At 45.7% G+C, this 23,669-nt stretch overlaps 1 protein-coding gene across 1 annotated transcript in view; it reads right to left on the reverse strand.

Annotated features, from left to right (window-relative positions):
- Positions 1-23,669, reverse strand: part of cfap61 (cilia and flagella associated protein 61) — a 54,744-nt gene that overhangs the window by 24,473 nt on the left and 6,602 nt on the right. The window contains exons 10-16 of the mRNA XM_063223166.1: positions 22,191-22,230; positions 19,404-19,543; positions 18,755-18,881; positions 17,183-17,260; positions 15,884-16,090; positions 12,649-12,777; positions 5,617-5,744 (exon numbers count right to left, since the gene is read on the reverse strand). Of these exons, the coding sequence (XP_063079236.1) occupies positions 5,617-5,744; positions 12,649-12,777; positions 15,884-16,090; positions 17,183-17,260; positions 18,755-18,881; positions 19,404-19,543; positions 22,191-22,230 (849 nt within the window). The remainder of the gene's footprint in view (positions 1-5,616; positions 5,745-12,648; positions 12,778-15,883; positions 16,091-17,182; positions 17,261-18,754; positions 18,882-19,403; positions 19,544-22,190; positions 22,231-23,669) is intronic.

The raw sequence follows: 23,669 nt of genomic DNA on the forward strand, positions 1-23,669 counted from the left end.
ACACACTCACCCCCATGCCCCCCCCCCCCCACACACACACACACGCACCCACACCCACACCCACACCCACACACCAAATCCTCTGCATCATCTCTTGATATTGGCAGAGAGGAATAAGTCACGAAGGAGTATGACGATAAGCCTGCTCTGTCCTGTGAACAGTTATGCCTGACTCCAATCTCTACCAGTCAAGTCAAATCCAATCTCACACCCGGCACACACACACACACACACACACACACACACACACACACACACCCATATGCCCCAACACTCCCCCTTATCTCCCAACCAACCAGTGCAAGGACTCTCTTCCTTCCCGCTGACCACAGTGTGATAAGTTAATCACCCGCTCGGCCCGTCACCCGAGGGCAAGTTTGGACCCGTGGAACAAACCCCAAACTCTCCCCTCCCTCTCCCCATCCCCATCCCCATCCCCATCCGGGCCTAAACCTCACCCCCATCCCATTCTGGGGTGGGATGGGTGGTCATGACCGTATTACGGGACCATGCGTCACCGTTCCCCCCACCCCCCGCCCCGCCCAATTTGACCCTCCCACTCAGGAACGCTCCCCCTTCTTCCATTAATTTCTTTTTCTTTTTTTTCGGGGCCCCTTATCAGTGGCTGACAGACGGCCATTGTGGCCCGGGCCCCTGACCACCAGAGCGGCCCCCAATGCATCTTATCTGTCGCCGCTCGTTTCCCCTGCCGTGACCTCGCGTCCCGCAGGGTGATGGAGTGGGGAGAGTAGGGGGTGGGTGGGAAGAGCTGGAGAAGGAGGAGCAGGAGGAGGAGAGCAGGAGCATGGGATGGAGAGAGAGCGAGAGAGAGAGAGGGGGGGGAGAGAGAGAGAGAGAGAGAGAGAGAGAGAGAGAGAGAGAGAGAGAGAGAGAGAGAGAGAGAGAGAGAGAGAGAAAGAAAGAGAGGGTGGGGTGCAAGTTGTGCGTATGTGTATGTGTAGTATGTGTGCATCTCCTACGCATATTATTATGGTGATGGAGTTGAGTGGGTTGAGTGAGGCTGCAGATGCTGAGGGTGAGGTATATGGCTGGGCTTGGGTCGGGGTGGAGTTGAGTCAAGATCAGATAGAATGAAAGAGAATGACAGAACAGGAGAAAGAGGGAGGGAGAGCGAAGGGATGGGCGGTAGGGAGGGAAGGAGGGAGGGAGAGAGATGGGTGGGAGGGGGGGGGGGGGGGGTTGTAGGTGGTGGCTGAACTTTGGTCCCCCGTCCCCGCCTCCTCCTTTCCGAACCTGTGGAAAATCCAAGGGGACAGCCATTTGGACTTGGCTGATAAGGGCCAAAACATACCAAGGCGGAACGGAACGGTCGCAGGACGGACGCGGTCTTTCTGCTTAGTTTTGGCCGGCGTGCTTTTCTCTGCCTTGCACACTGACAGCGTCGGCGTGCGCGGCCAGTCCTATTCAAAACCCTAGCCACAGCCAAAGCTAGCATGCTACTTTGCCATTCATTTGAATGAGACACCGCCGGTCGCCGGCGTGAAAAATACGCTCGAGTTCTATTTTCCAAATGCAGCGCGGCGCGGAGCCGGCTCCCGCGCCGCTGACGCCCGACTACCGCCGGTTGGTGTGTAAGGACAGATAGGTTTCAATGTATTTTCACCGACGCCGGTAAAAAACGTGGCCGTTCCGCGCCGCTTTACCGCCTTGGTGTGTCAGACCCCTAAGAGTGGCCAGTGGGATGTTTTGGTGTCTGCTTCTCAGTGTGTGTGTGTGTGTGTGTGTGTGTGTGTGGGTGGGTGTGCGTTTATGTGTGTGAAAGGGAGCCACTCCCCTCTACTCTAAGCCATCCATCACTGTTCGGCGGGCCGGGCCCGTCCCCAGCTTTGGTGGCTTTAGCGGACGCTAACCGCCTCATTAGTCACATCATTAGTGACAGCGTGCACAGATTGGTGCGGCGCGGAGCTGACAGGAGAACAGTGGTGCCCGACGCTAATTAAAGGAGCGGCAAGCGCCCGCTGCGCCCCGCGCCACACCTCAGGTCAGTGGCCGTGGCAGCTGTGGGCCTATGGGGCCTGTGCTGTCCATTCGGCCGGCCGACGCCATCACATCTCTCTCTCTCTCTCTCTCTCTCTCTGGAGTCTCCATTCAACTCCATGGTGCTTTATTGGCATGATGAAATGTTGGCTTACCCTGCCAACGCTTTTCACACGAGCAGTACAAAAGGGGAGCGATAACATATTCATACACATGCAGTCCATGTGACTGTATGTACTGTGTACTACAGCCTGCCTTTAGGCTCCATCTCTTTCTTCCTCTGCATCTCTTACTCATATTACTCATCTCAGTTACTTGCATGACCTGTTTTTTTCTGAATTTCTGTCTTCTGTGAATTACTGAATTTCACATTTACAGACCATAACCATGCTACATCAACACTCACAAAAAATGAAAAAACACGCGTGAACAAATGACACAAATATAGGAACAAACTTTAGCTACAGTACAATCACAAATCATTAAAACACCAGCTTTTTCCAAAGGAATTTTGTGCACAAATGTTCATGGCCTTGTGTCAAAACCATTTAAAAACATTAACATTTCATGTTTTCCCCTGTCCACTCATTTTTCTTTGTGTGGTGGTAGACTGTGGGCCGATTCAACATCCAACCAGCCGTCCTCTTCTTGTCTTCGTGCCCTCATGCTTCGCTGGTGCCTGGTCATGTTAGGTGCCCATAGCAACCTATTACATTGGCATACTGTATCTCTATATACTTAAAGAATCTCCGGTCCAGTAGAGTAGGCCCCTTTACTCTCCCCATGTTTCTGTGGAGTGGAACGTATTCTACTCGGCACTGCTGCGGCAGAGGCCATCATGCTGAAAAAAATGTCAGTGTCACACTTCACATGTCCCACTGGGGCAGAAGCACATCTCCACACAGGTGTCTCAACAGCACCACGTCAGACTTTTTCTTCAACTCAAAGTGGATCTTCTCTGTCCTAATGCTCAAATGTCGTTTTTTTTCCCCTTCCCTTCATTGCTGTGGGCTCGTTGACTCTCGCTTTGTCCTATGATCCCTGGTTTCCATCTTAATTTGTCCTCCCCCTACTCCTTATTTTTCCTCCTCCTTTCCCCCTCAGCTCATTTTTTGTACGGCTGCTGCCTCCCTCCCTCCCTCTTTTTCCTCCTCTGCCTTTTGCTTGTCCACTCTTACAAAAAAGCAAACACACACACACACACACACACACACACACACACACACACACACACACACACACACACACACACACACACACACACACACACACACACACACACACACACACACACACACACACACACACACACACACACACAAATGGGCTATGTTGCCAGGCAGTTATCAGCTTTCAGGAGAGCAAGCGGAGGTGAGGGGGTGTTATTTGTTGGAACAGTTAATCTCTGAAAGGACAGCACAGCACAAACATACAGCCCTGCTCTACGGGGTCGACGTAATCTGTGCTAGTCTCAAGACATTACGACTTCATTTCAAGTACAGATAGACTATTCTACATAGTATGTGCTATGCGTTTTTTAACTTTAAAGTACAACCACCTGTGTGGTTTTACCTTTCATGCCCGCTGCCGCATCTATGCATATTTACCATTAATCCCGGGAGTGACGTTCACACGGTTTTCAATAATATAGGCATTTTAAAAGTACATGGCAAATGTTATGCTATACAATGCCTGAAATACACACTGGGAATGTGAAAGGGGGTGTGTAACGAGTCTTTCTTACGATCGCCCCCAGCGATTTTGACAATATTGCACCGAACGCACACATCCGTGTGCAGTATCTAACACGTGCAAAATTGACACAAAATACACACGGCAACGTGTTCATGCACGAAACATGGCCGCACACGTGTGTCCTGCTGCCAAAGAAATGAAGGTTTAAGTAAGCATTGACAATTCTGCTCAATTTTTCAATCAATGCTCAGGTTTTAGGAGCCTGTATACAAAATGTCAAATAGGCAAAAAACTGGTCTTTCTAGCAAATTCTATGAAATTGAGCCAAATTAAGACTTCTACTGTTTCTGGAATTACCCCTGTCGTTCCTTGGAAAAAATAGGATTTGGGTGAGACTATTATGGAGAATTGGCATCACATGAATTCTAAATACTAAAAGACTAATGCCTTTGTTATGAAGGGAACCACACAAAATTACCGATTCAGAGATTCAAAAGTGTTACTCTTTCACATCTAACACAACATAATTAGGCCTATGCCCAGTGGTGTAGTCTACGTAGAACGCAGGTATACACAGTATACCCACCTCAACATTTCAGGGATTTCAGTATACCCACCTAAAATTGATCGCTCCATTAGTTAGAATAGCACAAATATATACAGAATACCCACCTCAAAAATGTTCAAATATACAGTGTACCCACCACAAAAAAGTAGACTACACCACTGCCTATGTCTATCACAATGAATCGTTTTTTTTTTACTATTTCATTCTACTCAACCACATCCTGTCAACTGTGCCACTTTGCACTGCATTGGCTGTATAGTGTTCCTCTACTACTCTTTAACTTCTACGAGGTTGAATGCATGTTTATCTGCCATTTTTATTTCATTTTATCCAACAATTTCAGCTAATTACAACATGACTTGCTCTTGATGGTCTTTTTTTCCGTATTTCTCTGAATGATTCATTTCAAACGAATATTTTGACTGATGAAGCACATTACTAATGCGTACCTTTGGAAGGGAGCAATCAGAGAATTTAACATGGGGAGGGAATGGCGAAGTACTGTTCTAGGGCAGCACCCGCAATCTCTCTTTAGACACAAAAAGCCACACTAATTGCCTCTGGGTTGGCATGCGTGTTTGGAGTGTGCGCGCTGCAGATTGCAACAGGAGGCTATAAGGTCATATTTCAGGCAATCACTGCACCCTCCAATAAATCCTCAAGGTTCCTCCCCCCTCGTTAAATTCATCTCAACAGTGATGCACTTGTTTTCCTTTTCCATCTCATCTACTTGAGCGACAATGGAATTGTGGTTTGTGAGAGGAATTGTATTAGTGGCAGAATTATGTACAAATGTACAGTGGAATTGTGGTTCGTGAGAGGAATGGTATTAGTGGGAGTATATGTACTGTAAGTTACAAATGTACAGTGGTTGTGTGTGAATGCAACACAATTCAATGGCTGCTACTGCTTCTCTTATCCAACTCTGAGAGATTGTTTTTGTTCCGTCATATCACAGGGCCATATATTTAAGGCCGGGACACACTTGAAGAAAATACAGAATGATTCAACAGTGGGAACAAAAAAATCACATCTGGAAATTCCACACTGCTATGGAACACACTAATCCTTCTATCCGTTGAAGTGCATTATGTTGTATACTACAGCAGTTTTGCTATAAAATAAAATAAAAATGTATCATAGGTCTTCATATTTACGTCTATATATCACACCACTAGAAGTGGCAATAATGTACTACTTTCAAAAAGGGAAATCGCTGCCATCCACTTCTACAGTAGATGGTCATCTCTTTTTGCTTTAGGCTCAAGTCTGACAGATGAAATATGGGGCAGAGTTTCTGCTTTGCTGTGCTATATTGTCTCCTGTGTGTCAGGCAGGGCCTCATAGGTACTCACCAAAACACAAACGCCTCCAGGAAAGACAGGCCAGTGTCCGAGGCTCCCACGACCACTATCTGGGCGTTGATGGTGACTTTCGGCTCCATTGTCAGCTTTCGATTGAAGTGGTTGAGTGCATATGGTGCCTACGTAGTTGCAAAATACAGACAGAGAAAGTGTATGTAAGAATTAAATATATAGAACAATAGATAGAACAATAGATAGATAGATAGAGGCTGACAGACAGATATATAGATAGACAGATATATAGACAGACAGACAGACAGACAGACAGACAGACAGACAGACAGACAGACAGACAGACAGACAGACAGACAGACAGACAGACAGACAGACAGACACTCAGTGAGAGAACTTAGAGCATGGAGCCCAGACCCCCAAAACCAAAAATGGACAGAAATAGATTTTTTTTCAAGGAAGCACATTCATCACAAAGTATTTGCTACAGCCTAGCCCACTCGCTCTTAGCCCTCTATTCATGCTTTAAAGCTTTGGCCAAAGACAATTACTACATTCCTGAAAGCAGTGCTACTGATTAGGCCTCACCAAAAGCCTTTTTTTCTCCAACCTTTTTTGCGGCTTTTTCACCGTCTGTCGGCCCCCTTTGAATAAAAATGCGGGCCCAAGAGTAGAGCTGCCTGATGTTTCTTGCCGAGCACTTAACAGCAGAAATGTACCGCTGTTCACTTACCCCAAAAAATAGAAACTTACATTTGAGGGAATGCGGTGCCACTGCAGGCAAAAGCAAGGGGTATGGGGGGTGGGGGGGAAGAAAATGGAAATTTCGTTTAATCTCTGATCTGCATTACGGGTTTGCATTACGTCTTGAGATTGATTGAGAAAGAGAGAGTGCTGAATGCCAGCCAACCCCACCGCCCCCCCCTTTCCTCCCTCCCTTAAATCCCTCAGAAAAAGCGATAACCCATTTTTATGGAGGCCGCCTCGCTTCTAAGAACATACAGAAACTAATATATCGAAATTTCCAAATGTGCTAGCATTCCCCAACCGCGCTTGCACTGAGGAACGGAAGGAGTGGTGGTGCGAGAGGGGGTATGGAGAGAGAAATTAACGAGGGAACACGCTGCTCGTCTGAACCCTCCCACCCCCCCAACCCAAATGAACGGGAGTGCTCGTTCGAACTCAAACTCTCGTTCGGCAGCTGCCACGCTTGGCTGATAATCTCTCCCAGTGCTCACCGCTCTAATTGCTCCTTGAGTGTTAATAATTGGCCGGGTAGCTTCCAACTACCACCACCGCCGCCGCCGTGTGCACACCTTTTGGCTGATGGAAAAATGGATGCCGTCCTTGTAATATGGACGGATGGATGGATGGATGATGAAGAAGAAAAGAGAGCCGGGCACCTGGCGGCAGATCTGTGCTGCGTTCTAATCACCTCATCATGTTCGCCCCTCCTGTGCCAGAGCGACTACGTCAGCACACCTCTGTGTTTGCCCTCTCTGCTCCACTTAGGATGAAGCAAGGCTGCTGCTGTTGGTGGTGGTGGTGGTGGTGGTGGGTGTCTTTGCATAATCTAAAGCAGGAACTCTGTTTGTTGTACAATGCTCACAAAGGTCACCAACTCTTAACGATGGGCTCAGACCAAGGGCAACTAATGTGAAGCAGCTGAAGACACCAGATGATGCTTCGAGTAGCTCATGCCGTTCTTTTACACAGAGAGGGGGCACACAGACGTCTAGTTTGTGTGATAGATAGATAGATAGATAGATAGATAGATAGATAGATAGATAGATAGATAGAATAATTATATAAAAAGATAGAGAGAGAGAGAGAGAGAGAGAGAGAGAGAGAGAGAGAGAGAGAGAGAGAGAGAGAGAGAGAGAGAGAAAAACAAGAGGTTCCATTTAGCTACTGCTGAGTCGTGGCAGTGAAATACGATACATTTTCACGTCTGTTTTTCACTCTTTGCTGGTGATGGATTCACAGTCTCTCCATATTAAAATGCTGATCTCTTTGTCTGTCGAAGATAACCAAGATACTAGATTAAAGGCCCCAACTGTTTTAGCCAAGGCTAGGCCCAGACCAGCGTCACCTTTCAACATCAATTCTGCAATCGATATGGTCATGACAGACTACATGACATCTGTAAACCTTTCAATGAACTATGACAACAATTTCATTGTCACAACCGGAAACTTAGTTGAGAACTACCAACAGCCCAAGCACTAAGGGCCTCACAGTATGCACACTAAACACTCTGCCAAATCACACTGGCAATGGCATGGCACCTGAGTTTCAGAGGCCCCGTGGTCTAAGCTCACTACCTTTTCTTTTGCCTGTGGCCATCCTTGCTGTCTAGGCAGCATCGGGGCTGTGTAAGTGTAGGTGGAGAGACACATGACCTTTTGGTGGATCTGTAATGGCCCTGAGCTCGACACAAGCAAGGCCCACACCTTGGCTGGTAACACGATCCACTGTTGACAAGAGACGGGGACAGGTGGTTTAAACATGATTACTGCATCCATGCCCGACATGGGGCTTAGAGAGGCTCACGGACGAAAGAGCAGGAGAGAAAGGCTGAGAGAGAGAGTGAGAGAGAGAGAGAGAGAGAGAGAGAGAGAGAGAGAGAGAGAGAGAGAGAGAGAGACGGGTGTGGGGGGGGTTAGAGAGGAAAACAAAGACACCAGACGGTTCCCTTATCTACACAGCAACCTGGAAAGCTGCGGTTGCCGTGATACTGGGCAGAGCTTGGAAATGGGTGCTGAGTGAAAGAGAATATGCGGCAGGTGTGTACCTGCTGCCAGACGCGGAGCAACCGAGATTCGTGTGTGCTTTTCCTTGTTTCTAAAATGACCAACGCAGATTTAAACAATGCAAATAATCACCATATCCTGTTGAGTTTCAAATGATATTGACAGTTTGAATGAATAAATTGAGGGCCAATTCACTGCGGAGTTTGAATATTAGAGACACATACGCACATGTGCATGCACGCACACACGCACACGCACACACACGCACACGCACGCACACACGCACGCACGCACGCACGCACACACACACATACACACACACATTTTGAAATCATGGCAGACGCAGAGATGACATACTTACACACACCACCAAATCTATCTGAATGTCAAACAATTGTTATTATGTAACTGAGCCGCATGGATTTAAAAAAAAAAAAAAAACAATGCCGCAGATGGCCATTGAGTTCAAAACGGGCTATGCATATGCAAGCTATGCAGATGCTTTCCCCACGGACATACAACCTCCCCTCCCCACCATAGCCACCACACCCACCCTAGCCTACCCACCCCCAGCAGTAGCCTCGCTCCCCCGTGTAATGTTGGCGCAGTGTGATTTATGTGACAAGGCGCCGCGGCAGCAAACATCGCCTCCCTCATCAGTGTGTGCCCATTAGCCATGTTTGTTTGTGCTCCTGGCTTACTTCGCTTTGGCGTGCCAGTGCCGTAGGTGCACATCCCGTTAACGCATTAAGATCCATTTCATTCCCTTACGAGAAAAAAAGACAGATACGGATATGTGTGGAGTGTTGCCCGTGCTATCTGTTGATTTGGCTTGACGCGAAGCTGTGGAACTTATGATTACAGACGAAACGTATCAAGGCTGAGTAGTACAGAAAAACGCTACCCAGTGTAATAGATGGATGGAGGTGGAGAGGTATTAACAGTACGGAACATCCATTAAATACAGATAACTGACATACATAGGGTATGAGAAACACCACAGAGGTAGATGAGAGAAGTGAAATCACGAAATGAACGTGGAAGAAATGCATGCAGGCTTTTTAGGTCACTTGCAAGCAACTACTATAAGGCGCCATGAATAACAGTTGGTTAGGTCAGAAACCATTTTGATTTTGGAAGTTTTTGTTTTTTTTCCATGCCATCTGTAGACCTGTGAGAACAAAGGATCTTCGCCTGTGGTTGGTGTTGAATTCCTAGAGTTGTGTGCAGAGGGTTTAAAGTACAGTTGTATGGAAAGATCATTTCTAACACAGGGATAGGGAAACTGATGGATGGATGGATGGATGGATGGATGGATGGATGGATGGATGGATGGATGGATGGATGGATGGATGGATGGATGGATGGATGGATGGGGATAGATAGACTAAAGTTTAAGTGTGTGTATGAGTTTTTTGTTTGTGTGTGTGTGAGTGTGTGAGTGTGTGTGTGCGTGCATTAGGGATGGTACAAACCGCAGCGAAAACCGAAACCGTACAATTCACACACCATACCGAACCGTGAGATGCAGTCCGTGGAAAACCGCAATTCATGTACTGCCCAGAAAAATATGTAAAACAGAGATTCTAGGAGTATCTTATCCAGTCTCTCTGATTAAAACGTATGAGACCAATCAGAGGATTACACAATTAAAATCACACCATTTTCACATTATAAGCCTATACAAACCATATGTAGGATATTTAGTGATAACTCTGATTCTAATAGCCACTTGAAAGAGGGCATTTGGAACACTCAGACAGGGCACATCAGCTGACGACAGCTGATTCAACTTGCGCATCATCACTTTATACCTGCAGTTATATAAATATGGTTTAATATTCCCAGTGCACCATTTATCATGAACTAAAAAAAAAAAGAACCGTAGAGAACCGAACCGTGAATTTTGTGAACCGTTCCACCCCTAGCGTGCATGCGTGCGTGCGTGCATGCGTGTGTGTGTGTGTGTGTAGGTTGCAGGTGAACAGGTGTCAGTATGTCAAGAAGGTGGGCAGTGTGTGCCTTTAGCTGTTGCTGGTGGCTGATCACAAACAAACAAACAAAAAAAACAAACAAACACACACACACACACACACACACACACACGCACACACACATATGTGCCTGTCCACGTCTCTGAGTCCGTGTTACCTGTCAACCAGCAACACGGGTAAACATCTTCCCCTGCCATCTGTGCCCGCGGCCATCTGCCACCAAAAACAGGCTGTTCAATAACCCGGGGGCTCACCGAGGGGGTCATAAACAGACAAGCACCATGTACGACCCAGGCGTTTCGATCTGCTTCATTTGAAGGTGTTTTCCGGCACGCGTGAAACATGTGGCTGAGGTGGCGATGGTGGGGATGCAATGGTGGTGAGTGGGGTGATTTTGATAGGAGACGTGGGCGGGTGGTTAATCATTAATTTGGGGTAGGGGGGTGCATTCAGATGAATTATTGAAGTTGGAAAAACAACAGGAATGAGGAAAAAAGCCTCACAACAGTTAGTGGTTTCACTAACTGTCCTTAGAGTTCAACTACAAAACAGTACCACCTTGTGGAGAAGATCCAACATCCACCATATACGAGTATGTGAACAGATGTCATTCCTCTCAGAGTCAGCTGAATTTACATGTCATTGATTTTGTTGTTTTCCATCACAAAAGTATCATTGTGGCTGGCAGAGTGTGCAATTATTTCCACTTACATAAAGTAGCCCTCAGACTTTGACATTTAATAAACACTGTTCCACAATAGCGCCCAATAAAATGGAAACTACAACACCCATATAGGGTCATTATTTGATAACAACAAATATTACAAGAGATATATCATAATATATTTCACAAGATAATATCTTATATCATAAGGTATATCATAAGATATTTGTCTCAGCCAGTATAGGATCATTTCTGCCGAATGTACCTCTTGGCGACTAGTATGCCTTACATAACCTCAAGAAGCCCAATTAATATTAATGACTGAATAAATAAATGACTCATTTAGAAAATGAACGACGTGCTAACATTTATTATACAATAGGTCCAGAAAAGCACCTAATGTTTCTCCATGAGCAGAGTGCAATTTTTGGGGATGGGGGGGTTTCCCCCTCCTCTGGTTTAGATTTATCACCTTCATTGGTGTGATCTTAATCTCAGTTCAATGTACCTACATTGATGTTGCTTCAAAGCCTGACAATATCTCACTTTCCGGTTATCTTCCCTTTGTCCCCTGTCCATACATCAAGACTTATTATAATAGTAATACTTGTCATGTACTCTTATCATGTAAAATGTATTATAATACTTATACTATAATACCGGTTATTATAATACCGGTCCAGGCTACAGACTTTTGGAGCCCTTCTGAGTTGCTGCCCCCACCTCCTCTGCATATCCGCCAAGCCCCCACACTGGCTACGTTCAAAAAACACCTAAAATCACATTTATTCACTGGGGCCTATGGTCCTAACCACTCTGCACCCCAAACTCCACTTCTACCCCTCCCCTCTTCTCCCCTCTTTTCCCTAGCCCCATCTACTTTTTTAAAAGCGACATTGGGTTACTTGAAAGGGTTATTATAATACCTTAGACTAGTCATACAGTCCTCAGGTCTATGTATATCCATCAGTCTAGACTCCTCCAGTCTTCCCTGCGCGCCGCTCGTCACTGGTGCACCACACATGGCCATGCTGTGCTCAGTTCAGCTCACCAAGGCCACTCTCCAGGGCTGCTCCATGTGCTACCCATCTAAACCATTTATGTCTCCACTCATCCATTTTCCCTCCCTCATTCTCTCTCTCTCTCTCTCTCTCTCTCTCTCTGTCACTGTGTCCTTCTCTCTCCCCGTCTCTCTCACTCCCTATCTTACACTATCTCTTCATCTCTCTCTCTCTCTCTCTCTCTCTCTCTCTCTCTCTCTCTCTCTCTCTCTCTCTCTCTCTCTCTCTCTCTCTCTCTCTCTCTCTCTCTCTCTCTCACACTTTTCCTTCTCCATATGTTTCTCACTCCCACTCCTTCTCACTGCATCCATCTCTAAAACCACCTCATTCTACTCATGTCTGTCGCCTCTTTCTCTCTCTTTCTTGCTCCGTCTGTGGCTCCCTGTCACTCTCTCCCCTCTCGTCCGTTTCTCCCCCTCCGACTGCCGTATGTTTGCCCAGCGGGACTGGCAGCCGGATCCTACTCCTTTCTCCACTCTTCTCCTGCTCCGCTTCTCTCTCTCTCTCTCTCTCTTTCTCTCTCTCTCTCTCTCTTTCTCTCTCTCTCTCTTTCTCTCTCTCTCTCTCTCTCTCTCTGCGACCGGCGCCTGCGTTCTCACCTGCTCCTTGGTGATCTGCTGTGATGGCGCGTTCATGCCAAGCTCCTCCAGAGAGAAGACGATCTGCCGGCGCGGGCGCACGGGCACCATGTGGTTGAGAGCCGCCGTGAGGGAGTGGGCACAGGAATTCTGGAACACATGGTGGGGGGAACAAGGTGGCGTGGCCGTGAAGGCGTGTTCACACCAAGAACTTTAACTACCACAAGAGCTAGAACTACAGTATACTATATTTTGTCGCTGTCCAGCTGAAACCTTGCATCTCCACTTTTCAGGGTTCACTATTTTCTAAATGAATCATCATTTCAACATTATGTTAAGTTGGTTATTATATACTTGATCATACATGGAGACTGACCAGTAGAACTGATTTATGTTTTATAATGAATAAAGAACATATAAAATAGTAAAAACATAGTGGAGATACAGGGTTTCTGCTGGACAGTGAAAATTTGTTAAAGTCATTCTTATAAAAATCAACTATTGCGATGAGATTATGAGCAAAATATCACATTCAGAGCCATTTCTTGAATGGAAACAGTGCTAGCTTTAGAAGAAAATTGATACCAGTAGTTATTTTAAAGAGATAAAAACAAAGTAACCTATTATTGCTCTAAGACAGTTACAAGAAGTGGGAGTTTACGAGGGAAACTCCACTCCTCCAAACTTGGAAAGCGACAAAGCATAGTCAGAACTTTCGTCCTGTAGCAAGTTGATGAATCACTGCAACAATTTTGGTGGAAAAAAATACTCAGTATTGCCATGGGATTTCCATAGGAAGAATGTTATGTATAAGTATGATAATAAATGTTTTGCCTTGGACTCTCTCCTTTTTGATGACACTTTGTTTTCCACCACACCTTCATGTACAATTCCTGAGCACTTTTCTTAATTTTCTTCACTTCATGACTATGATAATATTTGCAATATTTAATATATATATATTTTCTTTGTATGGGCTGAAGGGAAACACAGCAGGGTTTTTACCCTCTGTGACAATGAGTTTTGGGATTTTCATTCCTACACTTCTGTTGAATGCTACGATTGCCACATCGCATTACAGTGTCCACAATGGCACTGTGAAGGCCAACGAGGGAAAACTCGTCACAAGATTTATAGAGCAAAATATTTAAAGGTTAATTGGGGTTAGAAGCATGTGACCTCTGGAGGCTAGGCTCATTCTGCAGGTACTGAAATACAGCATATCTCTCTCTCTCTCTCTCTCTCTCATGCCACACAGTATCCCCTACTCCCTCGTCTAGTCTGTTTCCCATAATTCTATTAACACCCTTTCACCTCTCAATCTGGCACATATTTGTACAAGGCAATTAGCAGATGAGGCGACACGGCTTTGATGCTGTAAGACTGAGAGAGGGAGAGAGAGTGAGAGAGAGAGAGAGAGAGAGAGAGAGAGAGAGAGAGAGAGAGAGAGAGAGGGAGAGAGGGAGAGAGAGAGAGAGACAGAGAGAGAAGCTGAGTGGAGGGATGTGATGTGATGTGATGTGTGCCTCTCATGGCTTCACAGTGGAGCCTCCTAGGCCCTACAGCACCTGCTACCTCACAGAGGGTGTGATAGAGAGAGAGAGAGAGAGAGAGAGAGAGAGAGAGAGATACAGAGAGAGAGAGAGAGAGAGAGAGAGAGAGAGAGAGAGAGAGAGAGAGAGAGAGAGAGAGAGAGAGAGAGAAAAGGTGAGAGATCCCTGTGATGTGAGGGGGGTTATTTACTTTAGGCACTGAGAAACTGCGGGATAAGAAAGAAAGAAAGAAAGAAAGAAAGAAAGAAAGAAAGAAAGAAAGAAAGAAAGAAAGAAAGAAAGAAAGAAAGAAAGAAAGAAAGAAAGTGATGGAGAGCACTTGTGTGGATGACAGACGAACGAGGACAGATGAGAGAGAATGACGGTAGCGAGTCAGACGGAATCTGTGCAAGAGAGAGACAGAGAGAGAGAGACAGAGAGAGAGAGTGATGGCGGGGGATGGGGAAGGGAGGGAAAGAGGTGCGGAGATAATTGGGTGTGGATGGAATAATCTCAACTGAATGATGGGAAGAGAAGAGACAGGGGAAAGAGAGAGAGGAGAGAGAGATAGAAGTACAAGGGACAAGGTCGTGGTATAGAGACGTATGCTTGTGTGTGTGCGAGGAGGAAAACTTTTGGCGAGAAATTGATCAAGGATCATGCATGTTGGACATATTAACTGACCGCTACCCACAATGCATCTGTAATGCTGTGTCCTGCATATTTTTACATCTTAATCTATTCTGCCTTGCTTTTTACGGATATGCTGTCTTTTGTGAGATGTCTGTTCTTGTCTGCCTGTGTGTCCCATGTAGTGCATTTTGCCTTTTGCTGCTTTCTTGGCTAGGGCCCACTTGGAGAAGAGGCAACAGCCTCAATGTGACTACTCCAGTAAAATAAAGGAGAAATAAATACTAGAGATGCACCGGATCCAAGGTCCGGTTCCGGATCCGGCAGGATAATAGGGTTTTTCACAGGATCCGGATCCGGTTCCAGGATCCAGGATCCGGTAGCCGAGGCTTTTCAGTCAAAATAGTTTGAGCCAACGTGATAAAAAGGGCCCACGTGTGCGAGTAGGCTATGTGTTTCAACCCTTTCGTAGGATCCGGTATCCGGTTCCGGATCCGGCAGGATCTTAAGCAGTGGATCCGGTATCTGGCAGGATCCTAAAAATCAGGATCCGGTGCATCTCTAATAAATACAGTTGAGAACTACAGAATTGTAGCATAATTATAGCATTTTGTGCATATGGGTAAGACGCCAATGCTGACCTAGTGCTGGGTGAGTGGGGGGGTATATGGGATTGTATTGGCAGATCCAATGGACGCCTGAATACCTACATATTGCCGTGCAATTAGGGCAGTGCAATATATACGTAGAATTTATGTTGATATATGATATCAATATTGCTGTCAAACAAAATCAAATTTCATAATATCAATTTGAAACAATATTTTTTGTCATTTGTCCTTACTGCCAAAAGGTAGGTTATGCCAAGCGCAATACTTTCCCCTCCACTTGAGCCATTGTGAGCACAGAGCAGACTTCCTACCCAAAACTACCCAATTATTTATCTTTAAAAAAATATTGTTTAAAAAACTGTGATATCAATATTGTGCGAAATAATCGTGATATTGATTTTTTCTCACAATTGAGCAGCCCTACGTGCAATATACTGAGAACTACAGACTGCTTTTGCATCGAAGTACAATGCCAATGCTGACCTTGTTCTCAGTGAGTGGGGGGTACATGGGAAAGTAGAGGCAGGTCTTGTGGGCCAGGCGCAGCGCCTCCTTGAGGAAGTGCTTGGTGTAGTGCTGGAAGGTGGGGTTGAGGACCAGGTGACACAGCTGACCCTGCTCCTCGCCCTGGTGGTAGCTGAAGTAGATGAAGTTCTCGATGTTGTAATTGGCTCGGATGTACTCGATGTCCTGAGAGAGGGGGAGAGAGTCACGCACAAGCAGGGCGGCGCGGGGAGGAACTCACAGTAGTTAACGACCCAAAACTTAAAGCGATACTTCTACCATTTCTGGAAATAAGCTAATTTGAGCACCTCCCCTTGAGTTAAATAATTGAGATTTACCTTCCTTCTGTTCATTCAGTCATACTAATAGCAGAGAGAGAGAGAAAGGTTCCATTTGCCCATTGTTTCCGGGTTCTATTATTGCAAGGGGGAGGGGGGGAGGAATCCCCCTTTAGGCAGACCTAGGCAGACCTAAGGACTGTTCTATTCAATGCTAGGAGTATTATGACACGCCCCTTTAGGCAGACCGGAACCTGGTCATGTTAGGTGCCCATAGCAACCTGTTACGTTGGCATGTCTCTATATACTTAAAGAATCTCTGCTAATAGTCTGGTGATGTTATTTCTAGTTTCAAACTAGCATTTATCATTGAATTTTACTGGACCAGCTGGACCCATTAGATTCAATTGTATATGCCATCTTAGAGGTAGATCATGCATGGCCAGACTCAGGGAACGGTTGGAAGTACAAGAGAAAGGTAAAACTCAATCATTTAAGTGAAGGGAAGGTGTGAAATTTAGCTTATTTCCAGAAATGGTACAATATTGCTTTAAACTACCGTACTACTACTGCTGTAGATGCAAACAAATTATGCAGCATTACATTTTGGACTTATAAAATGTGGAGAGTTCAGAGGATATCTACATCATCAGAACAAGATGATGGAAGAATAGTGATTACTTTGGGCACCCTTTGGATAAATAACATTACATAACACTTAACTGACTCTTTTATCCAAAGCAACATACTGTAGTTATTATTTACAGGGCACTGGAGCAATTTAGGATGAGGTGCCTTGCTCAAGGGTGCTTCAGCCATGGATGGAGGTTTAGAGTGGTCACTGGTGGGATTCAAGCCTACAACTCTCTGGTGGAAAGATCAACTCCCTAACCATCAAGCCAAAGCTGCCCCATGGATGGTCTGCTTAGACCAATGGCTAAATTGTGATTTTTGTGTCGTTTCAATTCTTTTGCATGAAAAAATATTCAATAGTGTTCACCCGCTCATCTCTGATAATCATCACTCCGGCAATCTGCTTCTGAACCTCTGCTACAACTGCAATCATTGGGGTTCCATCCTGAAAAAGATTATGAGGGAGGGAGGGCAAGAAAGGGAATGAGAAGGGCCAACCGGGGCGAAGATAGCGACAGCGAAAGACAGAGGAGAGGAGAGTCGGACAGAATCCAAAGAGGATGAGCGAGAGAAAAGGATGACAAAGAAAAACAGGGAAATAAACCGTGAGAGTGAAGCAGAGCGAGAGAGAAATAGGAACAGAGACAGGGGAGATGGAGAGAAAGATGGAGAGGAGAGAGCCAGACATTGAGTGTGTGTGTGTGTGTGTGAGAGAGAGAGAGAGAGAGAGAGAGAGAGAGAGAGAGAGAGAGAGAGAGAGAGAGAGAGAGAGAGAGAGAGAGAGAGAGAGAGAGAAAGAGCGAGAGAGAAAGAGAGAGAAAGAGAGAGAGAGAGAGAGCTCTGTTGTCACACCTTCTTGCCTTAAAACAACCAGAAGCACATCCAGTCCAAGGGATTACACGAACAAATGGCCTCCCTATTCAGACAAAATACCATCTTCTCTCCCCTGAAGCGTGATGTTGGAACCGGCGCGGCTTGACAGCTGCTACCCTGATCCACTTACAAAGCCCAGTTTCATTACAAAAGAGAACCAATGTAAGCCGTTCTCTCTCCCAGTCGAGCCCGAGCAGTCCAAACTATTCACTTGCGTCCTTCCTTCCCGCCCTCAAACCTCGCTCCTGGTCTTCCAGGTAAGTGGACAAATTGAGATCCATGGATGGCCCACGCTTGGTCCGTCACAAGCCTGCCCAAGCATGAGATGTTATCTGCCACAGAGCTGTAATTCAAACTAACTCAAGCAAATTGAGATTTATTGTTGGGGATGTTGCTGGTGAGCTGCAAAGATTGGAGAGCTGGCTTCAGGGGCTTCCAATATCACAGTTTCACGTCGTTTTTGTTTCCAGCCGTTCACTGAGTAAGCTAATGCTTATTAGCATAACTATTCTGCCAGTTGGTGATTAAACTCACCTGCTGCAGGTGATTTGGAATATGCGCCGCAAAGTCTTAGTCTTTCAATCCAAGTTGCCTGCAACTAGTTAGGTTGTCATTCATCTTCGTCACATCAGTTTATATTTTGTATTTATCGCAACTTTGGCTGATCAGGATACCTGACAGCAGCTATTTAAGACTGGATGATTTATGGATATTTCAGTTATTTTGAAGTCTGGATTTTGCATAACTGAAGATGACGAAGATTAATGCGCATGTTAACTGGGGAGCCACCCAACTAAAATGGGCATAAACAGGACTGATAAAAATCATGTTACGGATGGAAGACCTGTGTATGCTTGTGGACTGGCTGAATAGAAGGGGGACTACATGGAACAAGACGATGAGGTTAGGGGTCAGTTGTCCCGGCCCCAGGGAGAAGGGGTGCCCCAGAATTGGGTCTCCATTACATTGTGAGTACGTATTGTGAGTGGATGGGGCCTTTCAGATGACTTTGTCCTGGGCCCAGCCAAAGCTGGCCGCAGCCGTGGTTGTCCAGTACTGTACGTACCAGGTCTCGTCGCTTCTTGAGGAAGAAGTCCAGGTCCTCCAGCAGAGACTCATGAAGACCGAGCTGCTCCACCAGACTCTGCACACCAGGCCTGTCAGCAGACACAGCCACTCTCACAACAAATGTCCTGCGAGGGAAGAGTGGAGAAAGAGACCACAGGCGACTATGGAGATGACCGGAGAGTGAAAGATGGTCTGCTGAAGCAGTGTCAAAGATGATAAGAACCAACATATAACTACTGTTACAAATGCCATGATTTGAGTACCCCCTCTGACGCGTGGCACTCAAATTGTCACAAAGTTATTAACATCACAATTTCGAAATGTAGAACTGAAAAACAATTGACATGCATTTGACATAGGTTACTGTTTACGATATGCTATGCATGTTCTGTATATGATATGCTATGTAGGCCTGTAATTTGATGTGTTCTGTCCTGTATATGGTATGCTATGTAGGCTATATAAGAATGTAGGCATGTAATGCAATGTGTTCTGTACATGATATGCTACCGTATGTAGGATACATCGGCATGTAGGCATGTAATTTGATTTGGTTCAGTGTTCTGCATATGATATACTATATAGGCTGCTGTGTATCAGCATGTAGGCATGTAATGTAACATAATGCAAGTGGATGTTGTGTGTACTTGAGCAGGCCTGCGCGGTGGAAGATGTACAGCTCCTGGGGAAGGCTGCTGTTCTGGTGGGGCACCACCCGCTGGAAGTGCTGCACCAGGGGGAACTCCTGGGCCATCTTGGGCACCGAGATGATGCAGAAATCCCTGTCCTGCAATGAGGCTCTCCATTTACACATGTGCAATGACAATGTTGAATGGACATGTAATGTAATTAGGTATAGTATAAACCTAGTTTATAGGACACTGATGAAGGACATTTTCCATTCAACTATGTACTAGTATTACAGCTGAAACGAGTGCTGGTTCATAGTCAAACATAACACTGATAGTTCAAAGTCAAATCCGTTTTCCCTTACAAAACATCCCCACACATGACCAAATGCGTACTTCAAATTTCTGAATTCTGCCTGCCCTTGCAGTCAGTCCAGGCGATTCCCCCCATCAGTCGATTTAGCTGTCTCATGACTTGTGTGCTCATTATGATCAAGTAGTTCATGTCGATCACATGGTTCATGTGGTAGAGCTTTATTTTATGATAGGGTTTTATTTCTGAAGCCAGGTTTTGAAAATGTGCAGGTCTATCTTAAATTCACAATAGCCAGCCTTAGTTGTGCTGCCAATGGGGAAAAGTCAAACAACATGCCAGCATTTAAAAAAAAAGTATATATACTATATATTAGGGTGCATCAGATGCCCCCTATGAAAAGATATTGCCTTGGCCCTATAGTAAAAATGTTCTACACCCAGTAAAAACACACTGTGTAAAATATTTTGAAATTTGGATATAGTCTACCGGGGCCACCAGCCCCATGAAAATAGAAAATAATGGTGATAGTCAGAATCTCGGAATAGAAATGGACATTTTGCTGCATAAAGCTGCCCAATAAAAAACATATTGTCTCAGCTCTGTGATAAAAATGTTCTATGCACAGTAAAATCACTCTGTGTAAAATATGTTGAAATTTAGATGAATTCTACTGGGTCCACCAGGCCCATGAAAATACAAAATAATGGTGATAGTGATGGGTAACCTGGATTCCAAAGATGAAGTCCAGTGCCACATATTCCAAATGACATACCTAGTTTTACCTTTCCAGTTAGGGCAATTGGACAGGTAAAACCAGGTAATTTGAAATCTGTGGCACTGGATTATAGCTTTTGAATCTAGGTTTGCCATTGTCTTAAAACAGAGGTGGACAAACCGCGTGACACATTTGCCCCAGCCAATATAATGAACCAGCTGAGCCTAATTACCAATTAAGCCAGGTTGATGAGGTAATTAGTGAGATCACCTGTATTGGGAGCACAGACAGAAGGAATATCTAAGCAGGTTGTGTATTCAGTCGATCCACTTACAGAGACTTCAGTCTCAGGACAGACTGATGGTCAAACTGCTATATTTAGGCAAATTTGCTCTTTTGCAACACAATATCAATTCCTTGCTGCCTTGGACCACTGCTAGTATCAAGCAAGAGATTGCAAAAATGCATGACTGTTATATTTGTGTGTTTCACCTGTGTGGGCCTACAATTCATGGAGGAACATCTGTACTAAAGCTGTGAATGTTCCTTGGAATGACTAGGCTACAAGGCAGTCAATACAACTGTATTGAAGAGTGCCATTACTTCTTTATCCCATCGCCCATGGTAGTATTTCACTTTACTCCATCAGATGAGTACCATAACTTACCTGAGAGGCCCTTGGCAATGGACTCTGGACCTGGTGATACCCATGACATACCTAGAAGCCACTTAAGTACAGGTTTTGGGAAGTCACTCTTTCCAACATCACATACAGTTGTATTGTATGTACTCTATTGAACTACTGTCATTCCAAGGAGCATTCACAGCTTTAGTACAGATGCTCCACCAGGTATTAACAGCTACCTGTACAATCCTGTAGGCCCACAGGTGAAGCACACAAAAGTCATACAACTTCGCAATCTCTTGCTTGATACTGGCAGTGGGTCAGCTGGTTCATCATATTGGCTATATGTGGAATATGTGGCACTGGACTTTGGAATCCAGGTTGCCCATCACTATCACCATTGTTTTGTATTTTCATGCGCCTGGTGGACCCAGTAGAATTAATCTAAATTTCAACAGATTTTCCACAGAGTGATTTTTACTGTGCATAGAACATTTTTTTATCATACAGCTGAGGCAATATGTTTTTATTGGGTAGCTTTATGCAGCAAAATGTCCATTTCTATTCAGGGCTGGACTGGGCGATAAATAGGGCCCGGGCACTTTTGGATTTAAGGGGGCCCCCTCATTATTACTAGTGCCGGAGAACTGACTCACCGGTGGGCCCCGCACCCTCATGGGCCCCTATTTTCAGTAATGTAAAAACAAAATGGGGGCCCACGAGGGTGCGGGGCTCACCGGGAAATGCCCGCCATGCCAGATGGCCAGTCCAGCCCTGTTTCTATCCAAGATTTTGACTATCACCATTATTTTCTATTTTCATGGGGCTGGTGGCCCCGGTAGACTTCATCCAAATTTCAAAATATTTTACACAGTGTGTTTTTACTGGGTGTAGAACATTTTTACTATAGGGCCAAGGCGATATCTTTTCATAGGGGGCAACTGATGCACCCTACTATGTATACAGTATATGTACATAAAAAATGGCAGCATGTTGTTTGACTTTTTTATTATATATATACTGTATAAAGGCCAGCCTCATCTTGGGTCAGGCTGCATGGCCTATTGTCTATGCCAACTCACAGTAGACACTTTAAATACATTTGTTAGCAATTTTGCCCGAGGACATCGCCATCCATCATCTACTTACAGGGAACTGCTTGAAGACGTAGGGAAGAAAGTCAACAGACCTAGAAGAGAGAGAGAGAGAGAGAGGAAATGAGAGTCAGAGATTTAATTCAGGACAAAGGAGAAGAGGATGGGGGGTGGGGGGCAAAGGGTGGTGGTGGTGGTAGTGTTGTTGGGGGTGGATGGTCATCTTCTACCAGGCCCTCAACCAACCAGGGTTTGAGTGCCAGCCTGCCAGGCCCGGATGGCGTGAGACCCAACCCAACAGCCTGACTAACTGGGCCAGCTAATCTGCCTGTCTCCCTCCCAAACTTTCTCCCCCAATGTTCCACTGCCTGTCACTTTAAGAAATCCTCTCATTAATTACAAGCTCACTCAACGTGGTGGCAGGACAGGAGGGGAGGGTGGAGGAGGAGAGAGGAGGCGTGTTGAGGAGGAGAAGAGGGGGGCTTCAGGGATGATTCTTGTGGGGGCTAGAGACAGAGAGGCGTGGTGGTGGTGGTGGTGGTGGTGGTGAGGGGGCAAGACCAGTGTTGCCAGGTGTATGATAATTGTCGTATTTGTACCATAATTTTCGTCCTCTGTACGATCAAAAAAAAAGAAGATGTACAATAAATACAGAGTTTTCATTCAGTTGCCTTAAACAACCATTTGGTTTGTGTACGATGATTTCTTCCCAAAATACCCAAAAGCAATCACATTGAGGCTTTGGTACAATAGTTCAGCATTTTCCATCTGGCAACACTGGGCAAAGGCTGGACTCCATACTCCAGAACAGCTGGGCAGTAAGGTGGGCCTCAGCAGGAGCTCTCTCCCTCCCTCCAAAAAAAAGAAAGAAAGAAAGAAAGAAAGAAAATCAGCATCCCTCCATTCTCATGTGCCATAGACGTGAGAGCCACTGGAGGTTTGCCAAAGCAAGGAGGAGGATGAGGGGTAGGCTGCTGGAGAGTGGGGAGTTGGAGTTGGTAGGAGGTAGTGATATGGCTTGGGATGGAGATGGTGATGGAGGGCGGGGGACGAGTTGGTTGGCGGATAAAAAAAAGAATGAGAAAAGAGCATGCCTCATTCCTTTTTTTTACAAGATTTTCTTTTGGTCTTTTTCGACTTTATTTGATGGGACAGTGTGAGAGGTGGACAGGAAGCGAATCGGGAGAGAGACAGGGAGGGGTCGGCAAAGGACCCGGGCCGGGAATGGAACCCGGGTCAGCCGCATGGTAGGCGAGTGCCCTACCGGTTGGCCACGGCAGGGCCAGGAACATGCCTCATTCCATGATTCACTCGTATAGCAATTCCCGCCTGAGTTTTCATTAGCCGGCACTGATGTCAGCAGGCCTGGGTTGGGTGGCTTTGGCTTCCTCCAGCTTTTCTGCTAAGGCTCCTCTGTTAAGGTTTGAGGTTTGCTTGAGCCATGATGTGAAGTTTATTTTCTGGCCTTAGATGCTGTGGGCTGCTGGCAAACCTCCTCAGACCTGCTCCCTCTCCTCCTCCTCTGTTCCCCTGC

The sequence above is a fragment of the Engraulis encrasicolus genome, chromosome 18 (genome assembly GCF_034702125.1).
Source record: "Engraulis encrasicolus isolate BLACKSEA-1 chromosome 18, IST_EnEncr_1.0, whole genome shotgun sequence".
In the NCBI taxonomy this organism is placed as follows: domain Eukaryota; kingdom Metazoa; phylum Chordata; class Actinopteri; order Clupeiformes; family Engraulidae; genus Engraulis; species Engraulis encrasicolus.